The sequence below is a fragment of the Tympanuchus pallidicinctus genome, unplaced genomic scaffold (assembly GCF_026119805.1).
Source record: "Tympanuchus pallidicinctus isolate F22 unplaced genomic scaffold, pur_lepc_1.0 scaffold1, whole genome shotgun sequence".
Classification (NCBI taxonomy): Eukaryota; Metazoa; Chordata; class Aves; order Galliformes; family Phasianidae; genus Tympanuchus; species Tympanuchus pallidicinctus.
The window spans coordinates 83,298,956-83,326,677 of record NW_026294618.1 but is presented as its reverse complement, the minus strand read 5'-3'; the positions used below and the strand labels follow the sequence as shown (position 1 = coordinate 83,326,677).

At 36.8% G+C, this 27,722-nt stretch overlaps 1 protein-coding gene across 3 annotated transcripts in view; it reads left to right on the top strand.

Annotated features, from left to right (window-relative positions):
• PRKCE (protein kinase C epsilon) overlaps nucleotides 1-27,722 on the top strand; it is a 269,340-nt gene that overhangs the window by 205,765 nt on the left and 35,853 nt on the right. For all 3 annotated transcript variants that reach the window (XM_052685443.1, XM_052685450.1, XM_052685448.1), the window contains exon 11: nucleotides 12,362-12,516. In XM_052685443.1, the coding sequence (XP_052541403.1) occupies nucleotides 12,362-12,516 (155 nt within the window). The remainder of the gene's footprint in view (nucleotides 1-12,361; nucleotides 12,517-27,722) is intronic.

Sequence of the window (27,722 nt, the reverse complement as noted above, 5' to 3'; positions counted from 1 at the left end):
ATCTTTCTTTTTTATGGTCATTCTCTTGAGAAGTAAACTGCCAGGCTATTCTGTAATCATCTTTGATGTTGTAATAAATACCGTGATCTTTAAAGATTTTAACCTTTAACCAGTTAAAGGACAAGTCAAAGAAACAGATTTCTAGATAATTTTAAAAGAATATAGACACAGCAGATAAGTTGAAGTCTGTGTTTGCTGTGTATCAAAACACTTTCCAACTCAGAAAGATAGAATTTTGTTGGGTGGATAGCAGACAAACTTGTCTCAATTTAGGCATTTATAAAATATGTGTATATATATATTCAAAATGTTTTGTTATCTGCAGATACAAGTACTGAGTCTGCCCAGTGCTTGTACACAAGTTGAAGACTTTATATGGATGTGACTCCAGGCAGTGGGTGCAAGTCTGACTGCACAAAAGTTTGCCCAAGTCAGAGGTCGGTGGCTACTGGTAGTGTCCTAACTGTATATCCTGGTGTATGTCCACTCCTTATTTCAGGGGAAAATTGTTGGTCCTTTTTAAAAATCTACTAGGATGTTACTGGGTCTTAGAGTGAGTTCAGCACTGAAAGGGATTAAATGTTATATTCAGTGCAGCAGGTGATGACTTCGTTCAGCTCAGGAGAAAGTCCTGTACTGAGGCAATACTTCAGGGTCCCCATCTCCCTTTAGCAATAGCTTTGTATGTTGCTCTCCTAAGCATTTGCTGTGTGGGAGAGTGTGTGCTTACATCAGATATTTCAAAATGGACATATTTATTTGAATTTAGATTAACTATGTTAAGATGTTAACTTTTTTTTTTTACTTTTTAGTTACACTATTGTAATTTCATTCTCCCTTTTTGTTGTTTTATTTTGAGTTTTCTTACTGCGTGAGAGCAAAGCAAAGCATGAAACATTGGGTTTGTAGGTATAATAGTGGTGTGCACAAGAAACATGAGAGAGCATGTGAAGGTTAAGTTTCCCTCTCTGGCAGCTGCTCTATAGCAGAACAGATCTGCTTAGCAACAGAGGCACCACAGGGATTTGTTAAGAACATTTACCCAGAGTTGACATTCTGCCTGTAAGCTGCCACTCATGCTGACCTCTATCTTCAGGATGATAAGGGAATTTTGAAGATGTTGTGTTTCTGCATAAGTGTTTCAGAAAAAAACACTGAAAAATCTTTAGAAATTCTCTGGATTCTTACATGATATCAACATCTAATTAAATTAATATTAACTGTTACTTAGGTCAGTTTAGGCATATAAAAGATGAAATAAGGAGAGGACACAGCTTTGAGTTTGGCTTTGCACGGTGCTTGAGGTTAGCAAAAGGTCTTTCAGCCTTTTTCTAAATAGTGATAATTATTCAGTGATAATTTTGTATCGGACCCTATGAATTAAGGATATACTTCCTAAAGTGTAGATGAGTGCCTCTTTGGTCTTTGCCGTGGTCAGTTCAATGAAGCGTGCCCTGTGGGAGATAGGTTGGGCTCCTGTAAAACTGAAGCCCGATGTGAGCACTCCTTGCAGCTCAGCAACATGAGGCAATTCCTGAGGTTCCAGCAACAACAATGCACCAGCCATCAGTATAGTCTGCACTACACTCAGGTTGAGCAGCAGATGTTCTGCAGGCACTTTTCTAAGCATTCTTTTGAGTAGTTGTCTCACTGTTTCTCTCTGCCCATCCTAATTCCACCCCTTGGCAAACACTTGAGTCCCTGTCATTTGTTCTTGTTATGGTACTTTACAACTAACAATAGTATTTATTTGAACTCAACATATTTATTTGTGTATGTACAATCTGAAAGAATGAACTTGAATATGAAGGACTGAGGACCAAAATGTTATTGTGCCTGTCATTGTCAGAGTAAAATGAATTAATGGGTACATGAAAAGAAGGAAAGAAGGATCCTAAAAGAAAAGCTCAATTAGATATAACTGAATAAAATGTTTCTTAACTTACTTCAGAGCTAAAACACATCTAATTTTGCTGTTCTGTTTATTTGCTTCTGGATCAGCTGAGTTCCCAAAATGAAAGTCTCCTCTGTAAAGACTACAAAATAGTACTACACAGTTTTTCTTTTAGGTGATTAAAGACACAGTTACTCATGTTAATGTGTCATTTTAAGGAACTTAAAATCTTCAGCAAGGTTTTGTTAGTACAAATGCAACTTTTTTTGTTTTTTACTATTCGGGACATCATGTTCAAGTAAACTGCAGAATATAAGTTATTTCTGGCACCCAGGGCACAGTTTGTGAACTGATACAACAGTAACTCATACATTTTCCATCTGGATGATCACAGTGCAGTAGAAATTTCTTGCTGTGTTGTCGGACTAGAACCAACTGTTGTCACTGGCTGACCTTTGTTTTTAAGTACGTGGGAACATTACTGAAAAGCTTCACATCATAGAGAAGGGCTGTTTTTGTGGTGAATATCTTTATGAAGCCAAAGACTTCATTCATTTACTTCTTTTGAATAGAGCACAGGATTCCCTTTCCTCCCCCACTGCAAACTTTCTAAAGTACAAATGAGCCAGTTTCTTATCACTTAATCTCACAAAATGTCCTGTAAGAGTCACTAGCTTGTTTCTGGCTGACTAGCATCTCACTTGAAGTCATCAGTAAGTCATTTATAATCAATGTTCCCATAAGAGCATCCGTTTGCGTGTTCTTCGGGTTCTTATTATTACAACCAAAACAATCATGTTATACATAGCAAAATAATGTAACATTACTCACTGACCCACCTGCAGATGCACAGTGTTTTGTATTCAGCAATTTCACACACTCTGGAAACTTATTTGGCTTTGTTTTAGGACTTCATTTGCTGACTTTTCAGTTAGTTGCCCTAAACCCTAGAAACAAAAAGTACTGCTGCAGTATATCTGTGATATAAAGACTTGCCTTCTCATCTAATTGTCTCTTTTTTTTTTTTTTTTTTGCAGAGATAATGAATACTTTCTCATAAAATTATTGTCAGATGAGTATTTTATCCCATTATTTTCATTATCTTCCTTAGCTAGGTTCCTTTCCCATGTGATATTACTGCTGATAAGCCAATTGGCCGCATTCTGCAGGGAGTTTTCTTTTAGTTGCAAGGCATCGAATTAATTTCCCCATGCACTCAAAGACATGAAATAGAGGACCAGGTACCATAGGAAAAGAGAAAATATAATGTCAGGACAGAACCAGAACCAGACCAGGGGCTGAGGCGGCATCTCTGTGTAAGATCCCCAGTAAAATATCAGCAGGTTGAAAGTTGTTCTTAGAAATTCTTAAGTGCCTTCAAAAACTATACAGTCAGTTCTAATTGCAAGACAGAGTTTATATTTTTCCTATAAGAATCAGAAGAAAGGAATATTAATAGTTGTCTGTATATTGTAACATTTTCAGCAAAATGACATTTTGCAGGCTTGATAAAATTTTCCACAGTGTGCATCATGCCAATAACTGAGAGGTCTTTAAAATTATCTTACCAGAACTATTCTTCTTTCCAAACAACACAGAAAAACAGTGAGATCAAAGAATTTCATAAAAGGCTCCTTTCACAGCTTATCAGTTGTCAAATGAAGGTATTAGTGAAATGGCCTGAGAAGCTTTTCCTACTTGATACCCCTTTTGAAGTGGCTAGAACCACAAAACGTACCTTTTCTGTCGAGGATTCCAGTTGTGTTTCTCCAGTTGTTTCAGAGAAAGAGCACAAAAAGCATCCTACACCAGCTGGCACAATTCTGGGGACCCTGTTCTTATGTCAGGGTGTGCCTAGGCATTGGGAGCAGGCAGGTGTTGACCTTTCCCTGAGCTCACCGTGGAGTTCGTGGTTCCCAACACTTCAGCATGGGGAGAGACTGAAAGATTTGCATCAATTCCCAGAACAGTCCTTTGAGTAAAGAACACATCTCTCTCCAGAATAATTTGAGGTTAAAGATTTTCCCAAAGATAGAAGTCTTTTGTTTCAATTCATTTCTGAAGGTGGAAGGTAGGAGACTGAACTGATGAACTGAAAATCCCGTGCACCTTCATTGCAAGCCTTTGGCTAACAAAATCCACATTTAATCCTTATCTAAGCCCCATCTGGCCATTAAAATGTGTCAGAACATTAAATATTGTATTACATGTGTCACAGAACACACATATGCAGAAATGCAATTATTTTGTGAAGTGAAAAATAACTATAAAAATGAAGATGTTTAAATCCACATGATTACTTTTAAGAATCACAGTATGATCTTTTAGTCTGTTTAGGAAATTCAAGTTGAGCCAGAATTTTACATCATATTCCCATGGAGTAAAATGAAAGTTATATGGGGAGCAGGCTAACAACTGTCCACCTGATGTTTTAGTGCTACATTGAAATAGTCTAAACTTTATCATTTTAATAACAGTATTAATGAAATTTTGAACTGCATTTTTTTTAATTAGTCGTAGTATGAGTCTGATACACTGTGTAATGAAATATATAGTGAATTCAGTCAAGATAGTAATCTGAATAATTATGTGGAAAAAAAGTAGGAAGCATAAGGGATTTGTGGTTTACACAGGAAAATGCTATGTGTGGAGGATATAATCATTCTCAATTATTCTGCTATGTATGATAGTTCTAAGAGTGTTGTTCTTATTATCTATATCTTATAATACTCAAATCTCTAAAGATGAGGATCTGTACATTTCAAAAGAGATACTGAAGTCAGTGGATCTTGCTGGTCAAAGTAGTGTGGAGTTAGATTGTTTGGATAATTGAAATAATCAACTAAACTTTTATAAAATTGTGCTCTTTTCTCTCTGTTTACATATTTCGGATAGCCACACTTTCCTTCATTTTGGACAATTTTAAAGTATCATTTGATCTGTCTTTGGAAAAATCACTGAACAATACTTCATTCTTGAATGGCAGTCCAGGTAAAACTTAATCATCCCTTGATATTTTTTTAAAGATACTAGGTGGTGCCATGATGTCCTAGCTAATTTTTCCTGTTCTGAATCTAACCTGTAGTTCTGTGACCTACTGCCAGTACATAGTAGTTCCCCAGCACCTCATCCAGACAATTTATCTTAATGTGTATAGATTAGCTATAGTTTCTTTTTTAAATAATGCTGTGGGATTTGTTAGGAGCATGAAAAACATGCTAAAACTTGCATTCTCTTCTAGGAATTGGTATTCCACAGGGAGGCAACATAAATCTTCCATGACAAGAGCAGCATACCAGGCCTGCATTATTTCCATTAGAGATCTCAAGCAAACAACTTGCTTAAAGACTCTTTTCCAGTGACTCATATTATAGCTCAGTAAATGCTACAATGCAAGTTTTTGTAGTAATACAGTGTAAAGATTTTGAGAACCTCTGGCTCTGAGGTCTCTACAAATGGAGATGTTTTGTGATCAGTTTGTAAAATCTGTAAAAATAATCAACTCTTTACATGAGAAACAAATTTGGAGAGCACTGAATAGCTTCTCTGAAAGCAATATGTTACTTGCAGTGCAGCTAGGAACTCATATTTTGACTAAGCTGAGTGCAAGAGGCAATGCAAATAAATTGCAGCAATGAAAACAGTTTGAAGCGGTATTTTCTCAAGAACAGCAACAGAATGACAGTGGAGGTCAAGGAATCGTCATCAGTGCTAATTGTAAGAGCTAGTTGGAGTAATGTCAAGAATTGATTCAATTTCTAGGTGTGTGTTTTTCTCCCCCATGAGACAGAATAGGTTCAAAGAACACCACCCATTGCTGGCTTCTGCTGCTGATGTCTTCCCAGCATGGAGGAGAGGAGGGGACAGGACATTTCTGGCATGTTAGGAGACCCCACTGCAATGCAGTGCAGACAAAACCACTTTCCTTCCAGCAGATCAGACTGAGACTTGCTGTTTCTGTTCTTAGCTCTTTGTGGGACAAGTAAAATCCAGTTCACCTTTGCAGTTAGACCAGTGGCCCACAGCCCCCAAGAGACAGACTTGCAGCACTGAGAAGGTTAGAGTTCCCCTTGGCCTAGGTGCAGCCTGCCTGTTATCTGCAGAATAAGATAGATGGCCTTGCAAGGCTTCTTTGTACGGTTCTTAGATGATCCAGTTTACATTTTGACTTTGAGGGCATCTTTCAAGAACAGTAACAAAAAAAAAATTCACTTAAATGCTGAGGGAAGCTGAGTGAAACTGAGCAAAAGCCCTAGTTATAACAGTATTCACCAACTTAAGAGAAAACTTAAGAGAAATTTGAAGTTTCTAGTTGGCAAAAAAAAGAAAAAAAATGTAATTAAAAAACTTTGTTTAACTGGAAAATACCTATCATATATTTGTAGTTCTTGGGAAATGTAAGGTATCAGTTCCTATGAACAGGCATTTATTCCACAAAATCCAGGATTCACAGAAATTGTCACCAGCTTATTTGGAGTTCCATGAAGACATTGCTACAAAACAAGATAAATATCACAGTTAGCTATTATATGAGAATAAACACTGAAGTCAGAGACAGGTTATGTATCACAGTATCTTGTTGAGAATTGTTACTCTAAATTTCAAGGGGGAACTAAATTAAAGGGAAAGAATTTTTCTTGTTTTTATATTTGTCCCTCCTGATGCTCTGATTGTGGAAGATGAGTCGTCTACTCTGGTTACTCTTCTGCTCAGGTCTGAAGATTTTCTTTTAGTTTTGTGTACAATGTGCATGTGTAATTTCCATCAGAAGAAGGAAGTGTTTATCCAAGTTCTGAGGGGTTGAACAGTTGCTGCAGTTTTAGGTAATTTTAAACAAACTGAGCATCCTGTTTAAATAGAGTTAAGTAACCACAGTTTTGTGCTAGTTGGAAAAGAATTCTATACATGGATGATATGAATAAAATATCATCTGACAATGCATTCCAAGACTGTGACATATTTATTTGATTTCTTGTGCAATAAAAGTTATATCTTTGACTTTTGTTTTGGTAACAAGTTTACTGGCAGAGCACATCCCATTATGTAACAGTACTCTACAAGAATATGAACTATTTTGTATTTATATTTACCTGTATTTAATATATGTATTACTTTCCATGATAAATTCCAGTAGCCTCTGGAGAAAGCTAATTCAGCTTTCTGAAACTGAGTGGAAAATAGTGTATTCACACAAAGAACTTAGTTTAGGAATCTAAAGAAAATCAGGAAGAATTTATTCACATTCAATTGTATGAGAAATATAAATGATAGAAAAACTATTATTTTGACTAGGCTTAGGAACAGCAAATGTTACTTAAGATGTGCATGTTTGATGTTTTAAACGTTGTAAGAGATGAACTGAAAAACAAAAAACAGTGAAAAGATTTGTTTTCAGGCTTGCAGCATGGACATACATTTCCTATTTGAAATTAAGAGACAGACTTTTTTTTTTTTTTTTTTTCTGTGATATTTCAATGAGTCTCTGCTGAACTGCATTTCGGGTCCCCCAGTTGATAAGAGTTGTTTGAAAGGGAAAAAAAAAAAAAAAAGTGTTTATATTCTTCAGATTGTGAGTGTTATTTGTATTTGGCCTTCTGTCTATCCATGCATTGTCTTTAAGCTCCAATCTAATGTTAAGGAGATTTTAATTGGCAAACAAACAAAGATCAGACAGGTTAATGGATAACAACTGAAAAATATCTTTAAAGGGCTACACAATAATTAATGTAAACACTACATCAAAGTCATTCCGTGTCTAGGCTTTCATGGAGGGTTTACGTAGAAGTCAGTTCCTAAACAATGGTAAACAAAAATACGCTGTGCAGTGTCATCTGTGAAATCAAAACTGATTGGCAAGATTATTTGGTCTTGGTAGTAGGAAGACCTTAGTCATTAATCACACCTCCACAGAAAGGATCTGAATTGAGTTTGTTATGACCTGAGAGTTTATTATTGTTGATGTTTCTGGAAATCGCCTCACTTTTTCCAATTGAAAATTTACACGTTATTCCAGAATAAACAAGATATAGAAGCTCTGTCCAATGGAACATTTAAAACTTAAAGCCAAGTAAATGCAAAGTGTCAACAGAGGGAGGATGACTTAATATAACAATGATATTAATAAAATATCTGTAAATACAACTAAAAATTAGAGAAAGCAGTTTTGAAGAGGGAAAGTAATGGATAGTAATCAGAATAAAGGGTAAGGTGTTAGAAGAGTTTCTGTAGAGCTAAAAGAAAGGCTTCTTTGAATGACAAAGAGGATGAGAACCAAAATTTAGGTGCAAATACAGGAGTAAAAAAAGAGAGAGAAGATGAAATCAAATTCCTGCTAAGTGAAAACTGGGCTTTCTAACCCGATTGTGATAGTGACAAAGGCTAGAGGAGTCTCTTTTGGAGTCCAGTTAGGAAAACACAAAGCATCAAGAAGACTATTGAAATTAAGAAAGTCAAGAGGAAAGTATGGGATAATAGAGGTGTTAAGGCAGGCAGTCATGCATTAAAATATAGTGGTTAAATACAAAGTAAAGTTGACTTCTTTTTTTGTCTTGATTTCTAGCCTATTTGCTTCATATCCACTTTTAAAATCTCTTATCCATGTTCTCTGTTGTTTTTCTTTCCACTTATTGCTTTAAGTATTCTCGTTCAACCATACCTTTTCAAAAACTCAATGAAAAGCAGGTATGATTAAGAGCTAAAATAAACCCTCCAAAATGATCTAATTTCTTCAGAGAGCCTATAGACTTACTTTGCGTCATTTTTTGCTTTATAGATGCCAAGAGAGTATTAATCTGCAACGTCTTTGTTTCTGATCTTTCCTTTTATTTCAGTTTATGTAATGAAATATTTCCCAGGACTACTTTACATTTATTTTGTTCACCAAAACATACTTCTCAGATACTATGAAAAAGTAGTCCAAAAATAATGCAGTCCAAATTCAATTCAGTTTTCTTTTGGAACAGAATCAATAATAAAGTCATAACTTGTATCTCATTTTTAACTAAGTAAACACTATGTTGTTCTTCAAGAATGCATAATTCTTTGGGGCATTCACTCTATCGTCTCGCACTTAAATACTTTATTATATCCTGGTGATCTTTGTAGCATGATGCATAGAATATTTAGAATGAAACTTAATTCAGTTATTTGAAAACTACTATTTGAGGGTGAAATCCTGTCCTTACGGAACTCAAAATGGTTTTATTGGGTCTGGTAGAAAGCATATATTCAGAGTGGTAAGAAATTGTATATTGATCATTAACTTCTGATGAAAGATAAGGAAAAAAGTTCACCTAGCAAGAATTAAAATTGTGACTCTGTTTTAGTTGATGTGAGAATGATGGAAAAAATAAATGGACTTACAAATTCAGTTGAAGTTCATAAGATGTTTTCTTCTCTTGCATCCTCTTTCCATGTATATTTGAGTCCTAGCAGATTATATCGTTGTCCTGAATAACAAAAAGTGAAAAAGAACGAAAAGAAAGAAAGAAAAAAAAATGAAGCAGAAGAGAGAGTAGATTCAGGACAGTAGTTTTTATGGGGACTGGTTATATTTCATCCAAAAATTACTGTCTTCTAATGTTAAAACTTCAGCCTGCTGTACACGTGTATGTTGTGTATGGCTTTTTTTGTGCTTGAGAATTAGTATTTCCTTTCTCTAAAAATCAAACATTTTCCTAGACACAGTACAGAGAAAAGAATTTTTGAAGTGCTCATATTTCCTATGAATTCTGATTAGGAAACTGAAATGTGCGCTCAGAGAAGCTAGGAAAATAATTTGAAATAGAAATGAAACCAGCAGAAAAATACAACTGAAGAGTGATTTCAATCATACATTTATAAATTGAAGTTTTAGTTGGTATACTTTTGAAGAGAAGGTTAACTAAGCTGAGAATGTCACGGTTAATCATAATTACGTCATTAATCATAATTACCATAGGGAAGAGGAGAATTGCACAGTCCAGGTCTGGTAATGGAGCAGCTACTAAATATTTCACTCAGATCAGCTGATGGCAGGATATTGCACTAAACAATCCAGATGATATTTAGAATTTAGTTAGATGTTTAGTGGATATTAAAACAAACAAACAAACAAAAAACAAATTAAAAAAAAAAAAAAACCACATTGGTTCTGTTTGGTTCAAAATTAGAAGCATCCAATATAAAAGTGATTAAATATGTATACTGATCTGTTAGGAAATGGCCCTGATCTAAAAAGTTCTCTATGCCAGCCATTACTTTTGTGCATCACTGGCAACCTATTTTGGAAAATTTAAAATAGCAACATGAGTGTTCAGTTTCAGCAAGTTTCAGCCAAATGTTTCAGTCCAAATAGTTCCTGTGCATGAAACACTGCACTGTATCTTTCCATGTAAGATATAATGTGTTGCAACATGTTGCAAAGCAATACTCCTACCAGGAGTACTCACCAGAGGTGTTCTGCCTCTAGCATGGTGATGAGGAGCCTAATGAAGGACAATACCTGTATCTTCTGCTTAGAGAATGTTCTATCTTCTTTTGTTACATGACAACACCAGTAACATCAAAGTTTTTACTTCTCTATTGCAAAGCTGACTGCGTATTGTCTTATCCTTAACCACCAACTTCTGAAATCATAAGGCCATCTGAGAGCTATCAGATTTCCTTTAAAAGCAAAGCTGTAATTCTCATGGGTTCCAGAAGGAAATCAGAGGCACTACACAGGCACCCATATTTTTTCAGAAAGAAAGCAAAAAAAGTGATTTTTAAACCCTCTGAAAAGGTTAAGTGATCTGCATCATGATCTTGAAAGTTTTGTATCTCCAAGATATGGGTGGAAAGGCACAAGATTTTTTCTGCATCCTCTTTCTGTAAGTGGCAAAAGGTAAGCCCAACATATCTAGCCTCCTCCAGGAAACAACCCTGATAGACAGACATGGTATTAAGGCACTTAATGTTCAGGATTAATGTGTATATTTAAGGTTAGGTATATTTTAAGTTCTGAGCTTTGAATCTGAGCTCTAGAGTATATGATTAAAGGCAAACAGAAAACATATATGAATTTCTGTACTCTTATCTATAGACTGTGTAGTCTGCAGGAATGGATTCACTGGTAGGAAACTAATTAAGTTCCATCTCGTTGGTTTTGTTTGTCCAAAGCAATGCTGCATCCTGTCTCTTTCTTCAAGCAGACACCACGAGCCAGAGTTAAACTGCAGTGTTAACTGGAAGTTGGAGAGGGGCTCTGTTACCTGGTCCCATGTTTGAAAACCAGTGTTCTGTGTGACAAGAGGACAAAATGTTTGTTTCCCATGAGCTAATGCAGACCTTTATATGTTTGGACCTGTTCTCATGTCACATGAGAATTCCTTCCACCTCTAAATTCTTGCACATACAGACATAGGTAGCTAACAATACAAAAATAAATAATCTGGTAGTAGACTTACAAACCCAGGGTGAATGTGCAGAGCTGAGAATTTAAAGCTGTTAGCACGGATTAGGGTAAACTGTGCAAATCAGTAAGAAACAGCTAAAATGTAGGACTCAAATTATACTGAGTGGATATGTGTCATTTCTTTACTTATGTCTGCATCTACATTGTCAATGTGCATCCTAAATGTTTGAAGATGTTGAGGTTGTTGGGTTTTTTGTTTGTTTGTTTGATTTTTTTTTATTTTTTTATTTTAATCTACTACTGTTCTCACTTCTGTTTTGCTGAATACTTGAATTCTGGATTTTTTCATTTTCTAAAACATGACAAGATGTGGTGGTTATCTGAAAATCTCAGCTGCTGCTCACAAATTAAATTCATTTCTGGTTCTCCATGGAGTAAGACTTGAAACCTTCAACTGTGAAGTGATAAGGATCAGAAGTAAATAAAAAGAACTCAATATATATTTTAATGGTGTAGTTATATTTCAGTGCCTTGTGAGAATGTGAGGCAATTTAAAAAGTTACATGAGTGTGTTTGGGATTGGCAGCACTGATTTGTATAGCTTAACCATTCTATTTCATTTGTACATAACTTGAGAAAGATATTTTGTAGACATAGTAGCTAGCTGATAAGAGATAAGAGAAGAAATAAGGACCCTGAAATTTCCTCTGAAGCTCTTCAGTAGTTGATGAAATTGACTTTCTCTCTTTATTGTTACGGCGAAATTAAAGAACAAGCAGCAGCATTTAAGGGTCTATGTTATTACTTGAAATTGCTTATAATTCCTTACTTATATGTTGATGCATGGAGGGGTATGTGTCTGCATATTGCTTATTAATACATTTTGATTCTATTCAATTTTTGTCATTTCACTTTGAGATCTTGTCTCGTTTTCTTTAGGTTTGAAGGCTTTGGTTGTTAGCTTTTTCAGAATCATAGCTTTTGTTTCCTTCATTTCTTGACGCAAATGCTGCAGTTGCCTCAAGTGCAGCTTAGAGCAGTCCTTTGTGTGACTAAAAGAAATTAGCTAAATAGCACTGTTTAATTAATTTCAGGACCGCCTCTTTTTCGTCATGGAATATGTAAATGGAGGAGACCTAATGTTTCAGATCCAGCGCTCACGCAAATTTGACGAACCTCGATCCCGCTTTTATGCAGCAGAGGTCACATCAGCACTCATGTTTCTTCACCAACATGGCGTCATCTACAGGTACTTTTTTGATCAAAAATAAGGTATTCTTGAGGCTCGGGGCTGGTTTTGGCTAAAATCCTCTGTCTCTTAGCAACCAGATTTAGATTAGTTGTTTGTTCCAATTTGCTTACATAGAACTTTTTTGGCTGTTTATCATTGAGTATGTTAACATTTGAATAGCCTCTGCAGCAGTCGCCAGCTGTGTGTGCCAGTTTTGTATTATAGTACAAATAAAGCGTTTTTGAAAAAGCTTGGCACGTTGTGAACCAGAGGTGACCTTTCTGCAGATCAGTGTAATCTCTTTACTTTCCTCTCTGTGCCATAGATTTCCTCTCGTTTTCTTACTCCCTGCCACTTCCTGAGTTTGTTTGTCCTAGTTGTCTTCACTCTGATACAATCGGGATAGTAGTCTGCAGTGCTTTACGTATGCCCCTTCCTCTTGACTGTTTGGGTGAAGCCTTAGTCAACAGCAGGAAGTGGCTCTCTGCAGACTGTTTTGATTTGCTTGCCAGTAACCCACATCCATTTGAACCCCCACCCCCACAAATCTCAAATCTTGAGCATGTGTGTAGACAAAAATAAGTGTGGTTTTGTTGTGTTATGAAGAATGTATTTAGGTATAGATTTTTTTAGGTATAGATTTTCATAGTAATTAAAAATAAGGATTCACTTTGAAAAATTTCAACTTGTTCTCAGTTCACCTGATAAATCCTTTATCTTGACATTTTATCCATTTCTTCCATTTTGTTTGCTGTGAGCAGACTATCAGTGCTCATGACAAATTCAGGCTTTCACAAACAGAGTGGATTACAGGTTTTGTGACAGAAGTCTGACCTACCTAGTAAATAAATTCAAACAATTTTTATATTCTTACCCTCTTCTGGGTGATCATTTTTTATTTGAAGTAGGGCAGACATTCTGACATTTCTTAAGCAGAAGCATCATGATGTGGATGTGGAATTTGTCACATCCCTGGATTTGTGTTAATGCTGCTTTCAAAAGTATTAGAAATTAAAAGTGAATTATAAATGTTTGATAACCAGGACTAAGCAACAATTTCAGTAAGAAGCCATTGGCTTTCTTACCACCTGAGATGAAACTTCCCAGAAAAAGAATCTCCTTTCCAGAAACATCAAAAACATCAGGAGATTGAATCTTGTAAAGAAAATGGGAATTACTGTGAAAAGAGACCTTGAGTCAAAATTTAGTCTTCTTTAGAAAACTTACACTAGCTCTTCATCTTCCCCCTCGGTTCTGGGCTCCTCAGTTCAAGAAAGATGAGAAATTTCTAGAGAGAGCCCAGCAGAGGGACTCAAGGTGTTGAGGGACCTGGAGCATCTCCCTTCTGAGGAAATGCTGAGCTCTGGAGCTATTCAGCCTGGAGAAGAAAAAGTTGAGAGGGGGTCTCACAAACAGTTATAATAAATATCAAAAGGGCAGGAGTCATGTCGATGAGGTTGGGCTCTTTTCAGTGTTGCCTAGCAATAGGACAAGAGGCAGTGGACACAGACAGGAGCATACAATGTTCCATGCAAACATAATGAAAAATGTCTTTACTTGGAGAGTGGCAGAGCACTGAAAGAAGCTGCCCCGAAGGACTGTGGAATCTTCTCTACTGTAGATATTCAAAAGCCATCTGGATTCTTTCCTGTGAAACCTGCTGTAAGGGGATTTGCTTTAGCAGTGGGTTGGACTAGACGATCTGCAGAGGTTCCTCACATCCCCTATAGTTCTGTAATACTGTGATCTTTTATTAATACTGGTATGATGTTTGTGTAAAGGGTTGGAGTTTATTCTCTACCGCTTGACATACATCTATTTTCAAGTGTTGAATAACCAATACATGTTTTCCTTCCTTACCTGTAAAATATTTCTTGCTCCTTCTCTGCATTTATTTTCAAAGCCATATATTTGTACATTTAGATAATAGAATGTGGAAGTTTCAAAATTTTCTAAGTATACACTAGAAGGGATCAGACAAGTTGGATGCTTTAAAAAGTGAAGAATTTTGAGGATTTTTTTTTCATGAGGAGACTTGAGCTTATTTTCTCTTTCCGAAAGCTGGAATGTAGACACTTTGTAATCAGCAATCAGTGCAGTGCAGTGATTTCTTTGAAACAGCAAGAAACAAAATTCAAATTGGTAAAATTACCTTCTAACATCTTTATATGAATTTGTTATTCTTATTCCTTCCCTCCTCCCATCCTTTAACTACATCCTCTTTTCTCCCACCACTTCTCCTTGTCTTATGTGTAGCTTCTACTGCGTTGGCTTCTGGCATTGAGTCACCTGGTGTGTATGTGTTCTTACTGTGACTTTTTGTTAGATTCAAAATACTTTGATCCCCAGAAAAATATCATTATGATGAAACAGTGCTTCATGATTTAAACTTTATAGGATTCTCTCAACTTCTGATTCAGAAACTATGCTGACATGTCTGTGGCACGCTACAGAAAAAAAAAAAAAAAAAAAAGCAAAAATTGTATGTGGCATATTATATTGGGTGTAATGTCAGAAGAGGCAAAAGAAGAGAAATATCATGTATTATAGAATGAAAGTAGTGACTGTAAAAAGCAATAAGAGGAACATTAAGAATACGTGTGGTTGTATTTGGTTTGGCCCAGGCTTTTAGAAGACCTGGACATGATTATTGGGAATCAGTTTTGGGCTGACTATTGGGAATCTTTTTGCCTCACTTATTACAATATGAAAAATGCACTGGGATCAAGTCATTCTTCCATTCTCCTAAACTTCTATTAGCTGGCAAACAAGGGAAGAGAAAAAGAAAAAAAAAAAAGGAAAAAAAAAAAGAAAAAAAACCTATGCTCCTGAATAACTACTAGTCATAACTACCTAACCTGCCTTCAGAAATTTTAATAAAGAATACTTGTCTTCTGTGTAATTATATCTCTAGAAAAAACATTGTGGTATGAAATTAATGGTTATTCTCCAAAGTGGGAAATGGTGCTTATGTGGGCAATACTTCAAGGAAACTGGGGAACATATAAATAAAGTAAGATGTTTGATGGAAATGCAGGTTTCAAAATAGCTGCTGTAGCTTCTGATCTTTTTTCAGCCATGTATGTGGAAGTATTTGTTTGGAACTAAACATAGTTATATTTTTGGAAGTAAATAGCTAGCTTTAGCTCATGCTTTGGCTTGTTGGCTAGATTTTTAGAAAGTGCTATGATGATACTAAATGATCATCTTTTTTAATAACTAGTTTATCCTCATTTCCCCTGAAGTTCAAAGAGAAAGCCAGCTCCCTGTTTGGCAATAGAAATTATTCTGTAGGTTCACATCTTAGCAACTGGCACAGCTGTTCCCAGGCTTATCCAATTATCCATGTGCTGGCTGGAGTTAAGCACCTTCCTTTTGTTTATGGAGTTTATATTGGAAGTAAAGATTAAGCTCACAATTTTTATAAATAAAGATTCTGCTATTACTATATTCATACTGCGTGATAGATAGACTTTATCCCTTCCACCTTCCCTCTTATCTGGCTCGCACTATTCAGACACATGTCAAGTTTGGGCCTGACAGTACAGGTAGAGTCAATCAGAATATCCAAACTTTCTGTCTCTGTTTCTGGCTGTTATTGTTTGTGTTGTGCGATTGCACCATTCTGAAAAAATGTATCCAAACTTCAGGAATAAAGGGCAAGACTATGAATCTCATGTTGCTTACAAGCTGAATTGGACTTAAAACTCACTGAAGAAAGTTTGTGGTCTATATTCACTGTTACTTATCTCTGGAGACTGATGTTATCATCAGCTTAATGTGTCTTCTCACACAAGCAAGGTATACCAAAATGGTTATTAAGAAACCACCACTTCCTCGCTTCCTCCTTATACTGACCCTATACTGCATCGTGGTGCACATCTCACAGATGTGTAAATTTGGGGGCGTTGGTTGATGAAAGACTCAACATGATCTGGCAATGTGCTCTTGCAGCATAGAAGGCCAACTGTATCCTGGGTAGCATCAGGAGAGACCTTGACCAGCAGGTCAAGGGAGGTGATTCTGACCCTCCATTCTGCTCTTGTGAGATCTCCTAAGAGGACCACCTGAGAGAGCTGGGGCTCTTCAGCTTGCGGAAGAGAAGGTTCCAAGGGGACCTTACAGAGGCCTTCCAGTACCTGAAGGGGGCCCACAAAAAAAGCTGAGGAAGGACATCTTCTAAGGGCGTGTAGCAACAGAGGAGAAGAAATGGTTTTAAACTGGAAGAGAGCAGATTTAGACTAGATACTAGGAAGAAATTCTTTACCATGAGAGTGGTGAGACACTGGAACAGGTTGCCAAAGAGGTTGTGGATGCTGCCCCCCAGAAGCATTCAAGCACAGCTGGATGGGGCTTTGAGCAACTTGGTCTAGAGGGAGGTGTCCCTGCCTATCGCAGTGGGGTTGGAACTACATAATCTTAAAGGTTTGTTCATACTCAAACTGTTCTATGATTCTATGATTCTTTTGGTTTCAAATGTAAGGTCTGTGAGAAGACATTGCCTTCAGATAGCCCAGCATCTGTTTACAGAGGAGTTTGTATTCATAACTTTGGGTTATCATGTTGCTCAACAATATGAAGTAGCAATCCATCCTGTAACTTGCTGTAGCTTTCTGAGGCTCTGTGAACTCTGTAATTAGTGTGTTGGTTGCAATGAAGGATATATTAACTCCAAATTGAGGAGAAAGTGAATATTAATATTCTGGTGCCAATCCTTTAATCCCTCCAGGCTTTTTTTTTTTCTTTACACAAATGCTCTAAAAACTTGCTTGAACACTAACTCAATTTTTTCTTGGATTATCAGTTCTCTCAGCATTCCCATCCATCAGCACGCATTGGTGTTTCAGTGAGAAGAACTACCTAAAAGTAAAAGCACTTTCATTAGTGTGTTTTTACTTGAAACAAGAATATTTAGAAAGTCTGACTTCAGTATTGGTCGTATGATTCAGTGCAACCTTGGCAAAGTAACGAGTTATATTTACACTGATGAAAATGTTGCATGGTCAGTGGTTAACACCTTAAAAGCTGTCATTCTCCCATGTTACCTCACTGTGTTATTTCTGAATGGCAGCAACCAAATAAAATTCCTCTCCCTCCATTTTTTGACTCTTTAAAATACAGAACTCAAACTAGGAGGCAGGGAGCATATTGAACGTGCTAGTAAGTATGTAAAGATCATCTTGCTGTTAGCCTAAACAATTAAATTGCTTCTTGAGCCATGGTCTATGAACAAGGGCAAGAAAGACCATGTACCTCATAGAGCATACTCAGACATAAGTGCAGCAATATTCTGAAATCTGACCCTTCCCCTTCTAAACTGCCCATTGCAAGAGTCTGCTACAGAGGAGCTAGTTTACTTTTGGCTCAAGTGAGCAATAAGCAATTTATTTCCATCCCCTTCCATGACAGCAGGAGGCAAGGCATGAGTTGCACTGCAGTGTATGGCTGAGTCCCAGAGCACCCAGGGATTGCTGCCAAAGCTGCATTACCGGACTGACTCTTCCTGCCAGATTTGTGGCCCAGGGTACATGTGTGCTCTGCTCTGTATGGTCCGAGTTTCCCAAACCAGGTGGGAGTTCTGATGGGATTTTATTCAGTGGCCTCTTTGCACTTTTTCTTGATGGGTCTAGGCAAACCAGCAGTCATGAAATGCATAAATAAGCAGAATGTCTTCCCGCAGGAAAAGGCAGTGGGCTGGGGTGGAGAGGAGCTGGGCCGAGGGAGATGTGAAGCAGGAAGAAGGGTTGGTTCCCAGGCTTCTGGCATTCGGACCCAGGGTGTCCACCCTGCCATCTGCCTAGCTTCTGCTTTGTGCTAAAGGATGCTTGCTGGATAGGAGAGTCTTTGACAAGGTTTCCAGCTGTGGAAGAATGAGTAAAGACTGTGGGAATAGGATATGAACCCTGCAGTCTTGCCAACAGTAAAATGCTTTCTAAATTTCTCCTGGTTTTGTAACATAAGAAAATCCTTAGTTGGCGCTTGCGTAGGAGTCGGGTATGCAGAGGAGCAGTGCTGGGCAGTAAATAGTTAGAAGGACAGAGCAGCAACATTGATCTCATCTGGGGAATGACAAGGTACTTCCAGGGGGAGTTCCCAGTAGCAAGGTCAGCATTGTTTTTTTGCTTCATGTTTATTTGATGCAAGATTTTCTTGTTTAATGACCGTTTGTATAGTGCTGTATTCTGTAAATAAAGCTATGACCTTTACCTTCTGATAACAGTATAGGAGTGGGTTAATATTAAATGAGAGAGGGCGGGGAGTGGGAATCTGCCAGAGTTAATGCCAAGTTTACATTCCAGCGAGGGCAGCCATGTTCCGGTACTCTCAGTAGAAAGGCCAACAGCACTTTTGAGCAGATAATGGCAGCTAAATGCTATAGAGAATGTTTATATTTATTTGTGGATAAATGTCAGTGATTTTAGATGATTGATGTTTATGCTTTTGTTTTTATAACAGGAAAAATGTGTTATCTTTCTGCATTTGATAAGAAGATCTTAAGTTAGGGAAGCCTATACAGAATAAAAATCACAAGAGTTACAGCACATGTAAAACTGAAATGTACCAACATAAGGCAATCCCTCCAGTTTCCCGAAAGCACTGAGGCATAGCTTTGTTTCTCCAGAAACACGTACACTGGTTCCAAACAAAGCCACAATCTTCAATTTTCCAAGAGAAGGAAAAGAATGTTTTTGTTTCTCCTTGCATTAAAACTCTGAAGTTCCTTCCTAAATTTGATTCTGCTGCAAACCGACAAATGATAGGACTGAATTTTGCTGTGCCCTTCAGTCATGTTTGTCTTCAAACAATGGAAAATATTTCTATAACTCAGTTGCAGCGGTGTTGAAACTATGTCATGTTAAGGGTGAGGCTTTGCCTTTTTGCATGCCATTAACTGCTTCTGCCAAAGTCTCACAGTAATACAGAAAAGGGCACAGCAAATGTGGTTCTAAGGTGACAAGCATTTCATAGAGTGTTTGTCATGCTCTTGGATGCAACAGAAAAATTGGAGAGGAAAGCAAAATGTTAGATGAAAATTTGCAAGGACCCTCTTTAGCATTTTTAAAATTTTAAATATACTAAACCACCTTTCAAAAAAAAAAAATGGATAACACATTTTGATGAGGGCATTTACGTATGGCTTCTGTGTTTTGATTAGAATCTCGCTATATTTAGCTCAAGGTTTGCATTTAGTCTCTTCAACCCCTCTTCCCCGCACTTTGCACTCCCTGCTTATAAAACAGCTTATCTCTTAGACACTACTCCAGCAAACATCTCTGCATGCAGATCACTGTACTCATAGGCTGATTCTGACTCTGTGAGACTACTCATTTGTGGGTATTGTGCAGTTTCCTGTATGATTTAGGACCCTTTGGTTCAATTTTAATCATTACAAAAATGTTTACTTTGAAATAGAAGTCCTCACTATTGTTTAAAAACAAAAAAATATGTTGCTCATCCCTGCAAATGGCAATGGAAAAGGAGAATTTAGCTAATCTGAATGGCAACGTAGCTGTGTAACCATTGAAACTTTTGAAAATATTAAAATCATCCATTTTGCTGGCAACTTCATAATACTATGTAAGAGAACAGAAATAATACTGCTCTCTAATAGTTAAATGTAATGTCCAAAAGAGCTGAACCAGAGAAAAGGCAGACAGTAAGGAACCCAGCATTTCGGGGTGTGCTTCAAACTCTTTGCTGCCACTAGAATAAACAGTACGGGGATTACATCAGAAAGAACTTGAACGGACTAGGTGCAGTGTAACCAGAGAATCAGAAAATGGAACAGAATAGATCAGGTGGTCAGGAGTGTGCTGAAAATCACCTGAAAGCTGAGGAGTACTAAGTCCAGAGTGTAAAGAGTCACTCAGCTTGCTTTCCTGTGGCAAAATTAATGTCAGTTCTGTCCTTTGCTGCCAGTGGTTCCGAACGTGCAACTGCCCAGAGCAGCAGCCAGGGGTAAAAATACAGTGATAGAAAAGGATCTTCCTGCTGTCACAGCTTCAGTTAAGTGTTGCTGTCTGAGCTGCACATGTTGATCACCTCTGTTCTCCTTGCGACTGCTACAGGAGGCCTTGGGCTATTTGAACCCTGAAACATGCAGGGGCAGATGGAACCAAGCAGGGCAGTTCTCATACTGTGGCCAGATTGAAAAACAAATGTAAAGATGGAAGGTAGGCCTCACAACCCTGATAAGTTAAAAATAAGCAGATTGCTTACTTTGACAACATAAAGATTTTTTTGTTTGAAAAGAGGAAAAAAAGGTAATATTCAGTGTATAAGAAGAAGCTCCAGTGTGACTTCTTCCAATGTACTTGCCGGATACGTGTTCACTTCTTGCCTCCTGCTTCTGGAATTTGTTTCCATTAGTCAGTCTTGCAAAACAACAGTGAAAGAGGGGGGAGAAATAATGCCTATACTTACATAGGTGTATCTTCTCCTCCAGGCTTTAACTTACTCCTTCTGATGTATGAACCTGTCAGAAAATACAGTTCTTCGAAGTATGTCAAATGCAAATAGTACGTGCAGTTGTGTATATTTTAATGTTGATTTGACAGTAAAAACTGTAAAAATGCTCTTCAGTCTTAGGCATATGATTGCCATTCAGAGGGGAGGAAAGGATGAGAACACTTAGCAGTGTAGCGTGTGGAATGGTTGCACTTTGGCATGAAACTGAATAACGTAGAAGAAATGTCCTAAGAAAAAGAAACAAAGAAAGCTAGCTGACTAATAACCTGAGCAGAAGAACTTTGTGTGTGCAAAACCTGGAATATTAAGTATAAAATTAAGTTGCAACAAGTAAACATTATAGCACTTCAGCAACTATTTAGTTGATTTATTATAAGGTTTTCAAGGGAGATCCTACGGTCTACTAACACCCATTTTAAAAAATGCCTAAATATATTCTAACAAACACAAATGAGTCAGATTGAATTGCTACAGTCAGTGAAGTGGGTAATGGATATTTAAAAGCTTCCAAACATCAATAAATCTGAAACAGCTCTAAAGGAGTACTTGTAGAACAAAAATAATATGCAGTTAAGAAACTGCCTGAGTACATATTTACCTAAAGTTAACCACCAGTAAGTGGACAGCAAGTGTTTATGGTACTGTATACTGAGGAAATAAAAAAGGCATACCAAATGTCTACCACTTTATTTGTTAATAATTTCTAATAAATCCAAAGGGGACTGTGCAGTTTATTATTCTCTGTTATCATTATAAAGAGGCCCAGATCTCATTTATGAGTAACTAATTGAATAAAAAAGATTCTTGAATTATGAAGTGAGGAAGCAGACAGCAGATCAGAAGTATACCAACTTGCTACAAGGCTGAAGATTTTCTTTTGACAGCCTCCATAAGGTGGTATTATATGATACATGAGCAGTAGAACAAAATCTTTGTATTTCTGTGATGACACAAGAGGAAAAGAGTTGCATAGTTATTCTGTCCATGAGCAAAAGAGCCTGAAGAAATTTTGAAACAGCATGCTGAAAGTTTGCTATGTAATAACAACAACAACAAAATACTAGCTGATATTACTAAGCTGAGACTTACAAATCTGTCGATAAATCTCAGATGTAAGTAATTACTGTCTTGGCTATGGGCGCTCATTAGGACACAATAATGCTTTCTATAAATCAAATCTGATAGAGAATTAGACTAAAATCCCCAAATCGAACCACAGAAAAAAAGTATTTTATTTTTTACACATGTTATTTATAGGATCCATTTTAAAAAACAGTCATACACAGTTATGTTCACCTTCTTACAGCAGTAGTAACATGGGACTATGAAAGAAAGTGGAAGGGATGTTGGCTGGGGCAGGGTGGATAGTAATGGACCAAACAGGATGTTAATCATATTGTAGTGCCCTACGATATTTCATTTACTATTCAAGTCTTAACACAATGCCACAAATTGGCCACAGAGACCATAAACTAGGATCCTCATTTGCTCCACTGTATGCCAAAGTCGAGTCTAATTCATTGTATGCATGTCTTTGTGAGAGGGCACAACGTTCCCTCCCGTTTTGTTTTATACTGTGTTTTGATTAGTATCTTTCTCTGAAATTCATTTGTTCATGTATTTTTATTTGGAATCCAGAAAGTGATAATACATAACAAAAGATCTGTAAAAAATTTGGTTGTAGGTTGACATGGACATATAGAGGCTGCTACTGCTGTGTAGAAGACTACCTCTTAAAAAAAGAACAAGATTCTCATTCACATTAATAGCTGCTTCTGATACTAGAAAAGCAAAGCAATTTTACAGTGGAACTGAATTGTACTCAGTGCAGTTTAGGATTGTCAAAAGGATGCAAAGAGACTTTATTGGACTGTATAATTTAATGAAACTTTATGTTACATAGTTCATCTGTGAGATGTATAATTAGGTTTCTTTCTAGTCTTGGCCCACGTAAGTATCTGGGAGTTTTACATGATAATTTCTGATCCTGTCGGAGCAAAGAATCTGGTTAGCAAGACTCTGAAGTATTATTGTATTGGATATTTGTAACCATTTTTTTTCCTGGCATCTTCATCATACTTTACAGACAAATAATAAAGTTTTGTCTTAGTTTTCCCAGAATCCCTCTATGGCAGCAATTTTCTATCAAATATAATGGAAAATTACCTGTATAGAATTTGAAAGACAAATATATCTGTATAAAAGAATCCTTTTAAATGATTAAAAACAGAATAGATTTAACCAGCTGGTTTCACAAGAATTTCTGCAGAAATCTATTAAAATTTTTCTGACTGCTGCTGTTTTGATCCTTATAAATACTGTAGGTTTAGAAGAAGTTTTAAAGTAAGAGTCTGCATAACCTTCCCCAGTTCAGATCACATGATTGGGTAAAAAGATGTTCAGGCATGTAACTATGCTCCTGAAATCAGAATAGAAGCAGAAATTATTACAATCTTTTTCTCGAGTGATTCCATATAAGTAAGCATTTTGTTTGAAGAAAAATTCTTGCTGAGTTACGTCATTTCATTTATGCTATATAAGTTATTTAGTCCATGCTGCGTAACATTACAAGCACTACCCTGTGGAAAGGCTATCCAAAAAAGACCCAAGAGGCTGAACTGAGGCCAAAGTAAGGCTGGAAAAATCAGTGTCTGTGCAAAAGTTCACCAAAGAGGGCTTTTTCTGGCTAAGAAAGCATTCTACTCCATGGAAACATGATATGGAGCTTTAACAGAAGCCTGCTTACTGCTAGGAGCTGTGTTTGTTCCCTGCTGGGACACCCTTGGGAGCACAAGGAAGAGAATTCTGATACATTTGTTTCTTTTATAAAAAGAAACTCTCTATGCAAAAACCTTCAGCAACCCTTTTCCTTTACACTTTCAATGCACTATAAAGTTGCAGAGGTCCTTGGCTAGTAAAGAAATGAGCTGAAATGTAGATTCATGCTGGCACATTAATGTCTTGCTCAGGATTTGTTCCCTGTCACCTATCTTTGGCCACTTTATTGGATGCCCAGTGTTATGGTTGCCAAAATAAAAGTAATCTGTTTGAAAATGTTGTTCTTTATAAGTCTGTGGTGTAGATAAATATTTCAGAAAAGAAATGAAAGAAAATTAATGAATTCAACTTATAGTGTTGGATTCCAGCATTGCAGAAGTTTCTTTTTTTTCTGAAAGATTATTTCATCTCATCCTGACAGAGCACAGAATAAGTATTATTGAGGGTGTATAAAATCTGTACTATCCTTTATGAGCACATGATTCTAATATTTTAAGGGTTCTTCCTCTTTACTGTGTCTTATCTTGCTTGAGTATGCTGAAGTTCCAGCCCTGTGGCTGAAAAATGGGGATTTATGTGAATCTCATTAGTTTCTTTTGATAAACAGCTTCAGATGAATTAAAAAGAGAAACTGAAGCTTCAAAGCTAGAAAGAAGGTGGGCTGCAGGAGAGAGCAGGTCTTAAGGAGAGCTTTGGAGGCTATCTTTAGCACCAAGTGGCCTTTGTGGCCAAGAGTTCTTTGTTCTATGGGTAGTTAAAAAGGCTGAATGAGTCAATTTTCAGTCTTAGCACAAAGCTCAGGCAGGCTAATGTTCTCCTTTCTGTACAAAACTGCACCAGAGCATGGGGCTTCCTTACTTGCTGGGAAAACATGGTATCCTTCTCCCTCCACATGGTCAACAATACATTTGGAACTGCTCATTTCTGAAGGAGGTGTCAACATTTGTGTTTTGTTAACAAATAGAAGAATGTCATTTGGCATTCCTCGAAGAAACAAGGACAACTTTTCTCCAGAGAAAGGATACGGTCAGAGAACAGAATAGGAATGCTACGTACTTTTGTACCATTTGTATGTAGAGCACGTATGATAGCATGATAATGATGTACAGAGTTGGATCAAATTGAACTATGATATATTGTAGCTTCAACTTTTATTTAATAGTCATTTCAAACCTTAGCCTTGATCTTAATAGGCAGCATTATAGAAACAATGGACTTCCAACTAAAAAGGAAGGTTTTGGCCCAGTACTGCGATAGTACTGAATGAAAAGCTGTCTCCCCTGTTATAGTTATATCATGCTAAAACAATATTGGTATTGTCACACAGCATGAAGCTAATTGACCTTTAGGCTAGGCTAAGTGTAAACCTAACAAGTTAAATGCCATTGAAAACAACCATCTTAATCTGGAATTTGAAGGACCTGATATATGCGTCAGTGATTTAAGGGAGAAAATTGGAGACATGGGATGAGATCCAGGACTAAACATCTGAAAGAAAGAGACTAAAGTAGTCAACTCTGGTTGATTAAATATATTCTGATCCTGTTTTTCTTTGGTGTCTTGACCTTAGTAAAGTTCACTTAGCATGTAATGGAAAAAACAACCAGTTTGATAGCAAAATACAGGAAATGCCTTCAACCATTGCTGATTACAGTAGCAGCTTTTCCTCTGTTGTTTTCATGTTTTTTTTAAATGCTCTTTCTGTGAGCCTGAAACAATGTAGAATAATGCTTTGGAGCCTTTTATTTGGTGTGTCCAAGTGAAGCAGTTAAGTGTCTGGCTATTTGATTGATATGTGTTGGGAGGGGAGGTTTTGCAGTCAGAAAAATGCAATATGACATAATTGAAAAAAACTAAGTTTTACAGTGTATAACTTCAAATACTAGCAAACTGTGTGCGTGTGTTTGTGTTAGAGAGAGAGAGAAAGAGGGAGAATTCTATCAGACAAATGAATACTGGTCTTTTATTTTTCTTAATCTGCATTTGTTTGGCTATCTCCTACAAAAATAAGTTTCACGACTAACTGGAATGAAAACAGGATAAATCTCTATCTGGAACACAGAGAGCTGGGAAGCAGCACATACTTGAATATACTCAAAGTCTCAAATTCATCTCATCTAATTTTAGGAATGCAAATGAAGCTCCCAGGACACAATCTTGGTTGTCCTGGAGTGTGTTTAGTCAAGAGAGAATAATAGGTTTCTTTAGGAAGCTGCACAGCCCATATATTCATATTGGAGACACCCTTGGAAATGGCCTTGAAGATAGCCTGAGGCAAGTTGTGCTACTTCCATAGAGCAAAATGTTTCATAGCTCTAGTTACTTAAATGATTGAGATAAATTTTTAAAAGAGATGGTATGAGTTGTGATTGATTACATTATGTCTTCTCTCATTCCTACCATGCGTGAAGCAGTAATATATTTTCTTCTGTGCTATTAAGATTTGTAAGGCTGTATTACTGAGATAATAATTAACAAAGATGACTACAGAAATGCAAGGTGCTACATGGATAATCATGCATTTGTTGGCTGAATATTTTTCTCTTCTGTTAAGAAAACTTCATTTGAAGAAAATAGAGAAGAGAGGGAAAAAAATTCTGCCTTTTCACGTAGTCACAGAAACCATGCCTGAAAACAAAGTATTCTCTTATTTTCTTCATGTTTGCATAATTTGTATTCCACCATCAAAATGATAGTGACTTTGTTATCATATCTACTAAGGCCACTGAGGAAAGTCACCACTGCATTTGAGTTCCAAAGGCAAACTTTTACCTGATCCAAATATGAAAAATTAATTAGTATGTCTGCTGATATATTTACTATCTAAGGTTCTGCTAGCATTTTTTTCAGAATTGATTTTTCTGAACTTGATCTGACAAGCTTTTCTAGCTTCATGCCAGCCTTTCACCATCTTTCATCAAGTGGATTTATCAAATACTGATTTAGTATTTTTTTGTTTAAAAGGATTATAGACATACATAAATAGGCACTGCTAGTTTGTGCTCCACCTAAGTTATTGTTACAGTATGCAATCTTATGTTATTTGAGATATGAAAATAAGAGCACAAAGCATTGTACTTCACATAGTAGTATGCCTCAGGTTGAGTCAGTCCTTGGCTAAACCTAAGGACTCTATTGTCCTTAGTGGGATCAGTGAGGTGTCAGTGAGCACAAGTTGTGTCACATTACATATTTAACAATGGCTCAACTTAAGGTTTTTTTTAGCAGAGACTGATACAGTAAATATTATCAGTGGGAATACAGATTCATCCTGTCATTCTCAGGATTTTTTCAGCTAAAATCTTTGAGAAGAAAGAAAAGAAAAAAGAAAAAGAAAAAGAAAAAAAAAGGAAATGGTGTATTTAAATGAAGTGAAGAAGTAAATCCCTTTTTGAACTATTAGTAACCTTAATGTCAGGGTACTCACATGCACAGTTGGAGGCCCAGAGAGACCAAACTGCTCAGCTCCAGGAGTAAGACATCTATGAGCTCAGAACCACTGGCTGTTTGCGTTACTGCTTTCATAAAAACCTTTGAGCAGTCTCTGTTTTCAACACAAATGGCTTTTAAAATCAAAAGGAGAAGATGGCTTGCTATATGATGCAACTGCATGTTTCTGAGGCAGAAGCCACTTCCATTCATGACTTTTCTTACCTGATAAAAAAATTGCTGGCCTTCAGGCCATGGGAATGCAGGAATGCCTGTGGAATCCAGTACAAAATCTGACTAAATTGAGGCCTTGGAAGATTAAATCAAGAGGCAGCATTGTAACACTATATCCCATCTCTGCCTAAGGCTCATTGAAGGATTATTGCATTTCCAGGTGGGAATCATGGAAGGATGACATTTAAAAAGCAGTATGATGTGAATGTAGAAGGAAACACTCATGAAAAAGAAATAAAGATCACTTTCTTATATCTATAGCCAATTTTTGAGACTATTTTACATAATGTCTGTTAAAACTTCTAGGTATTTCT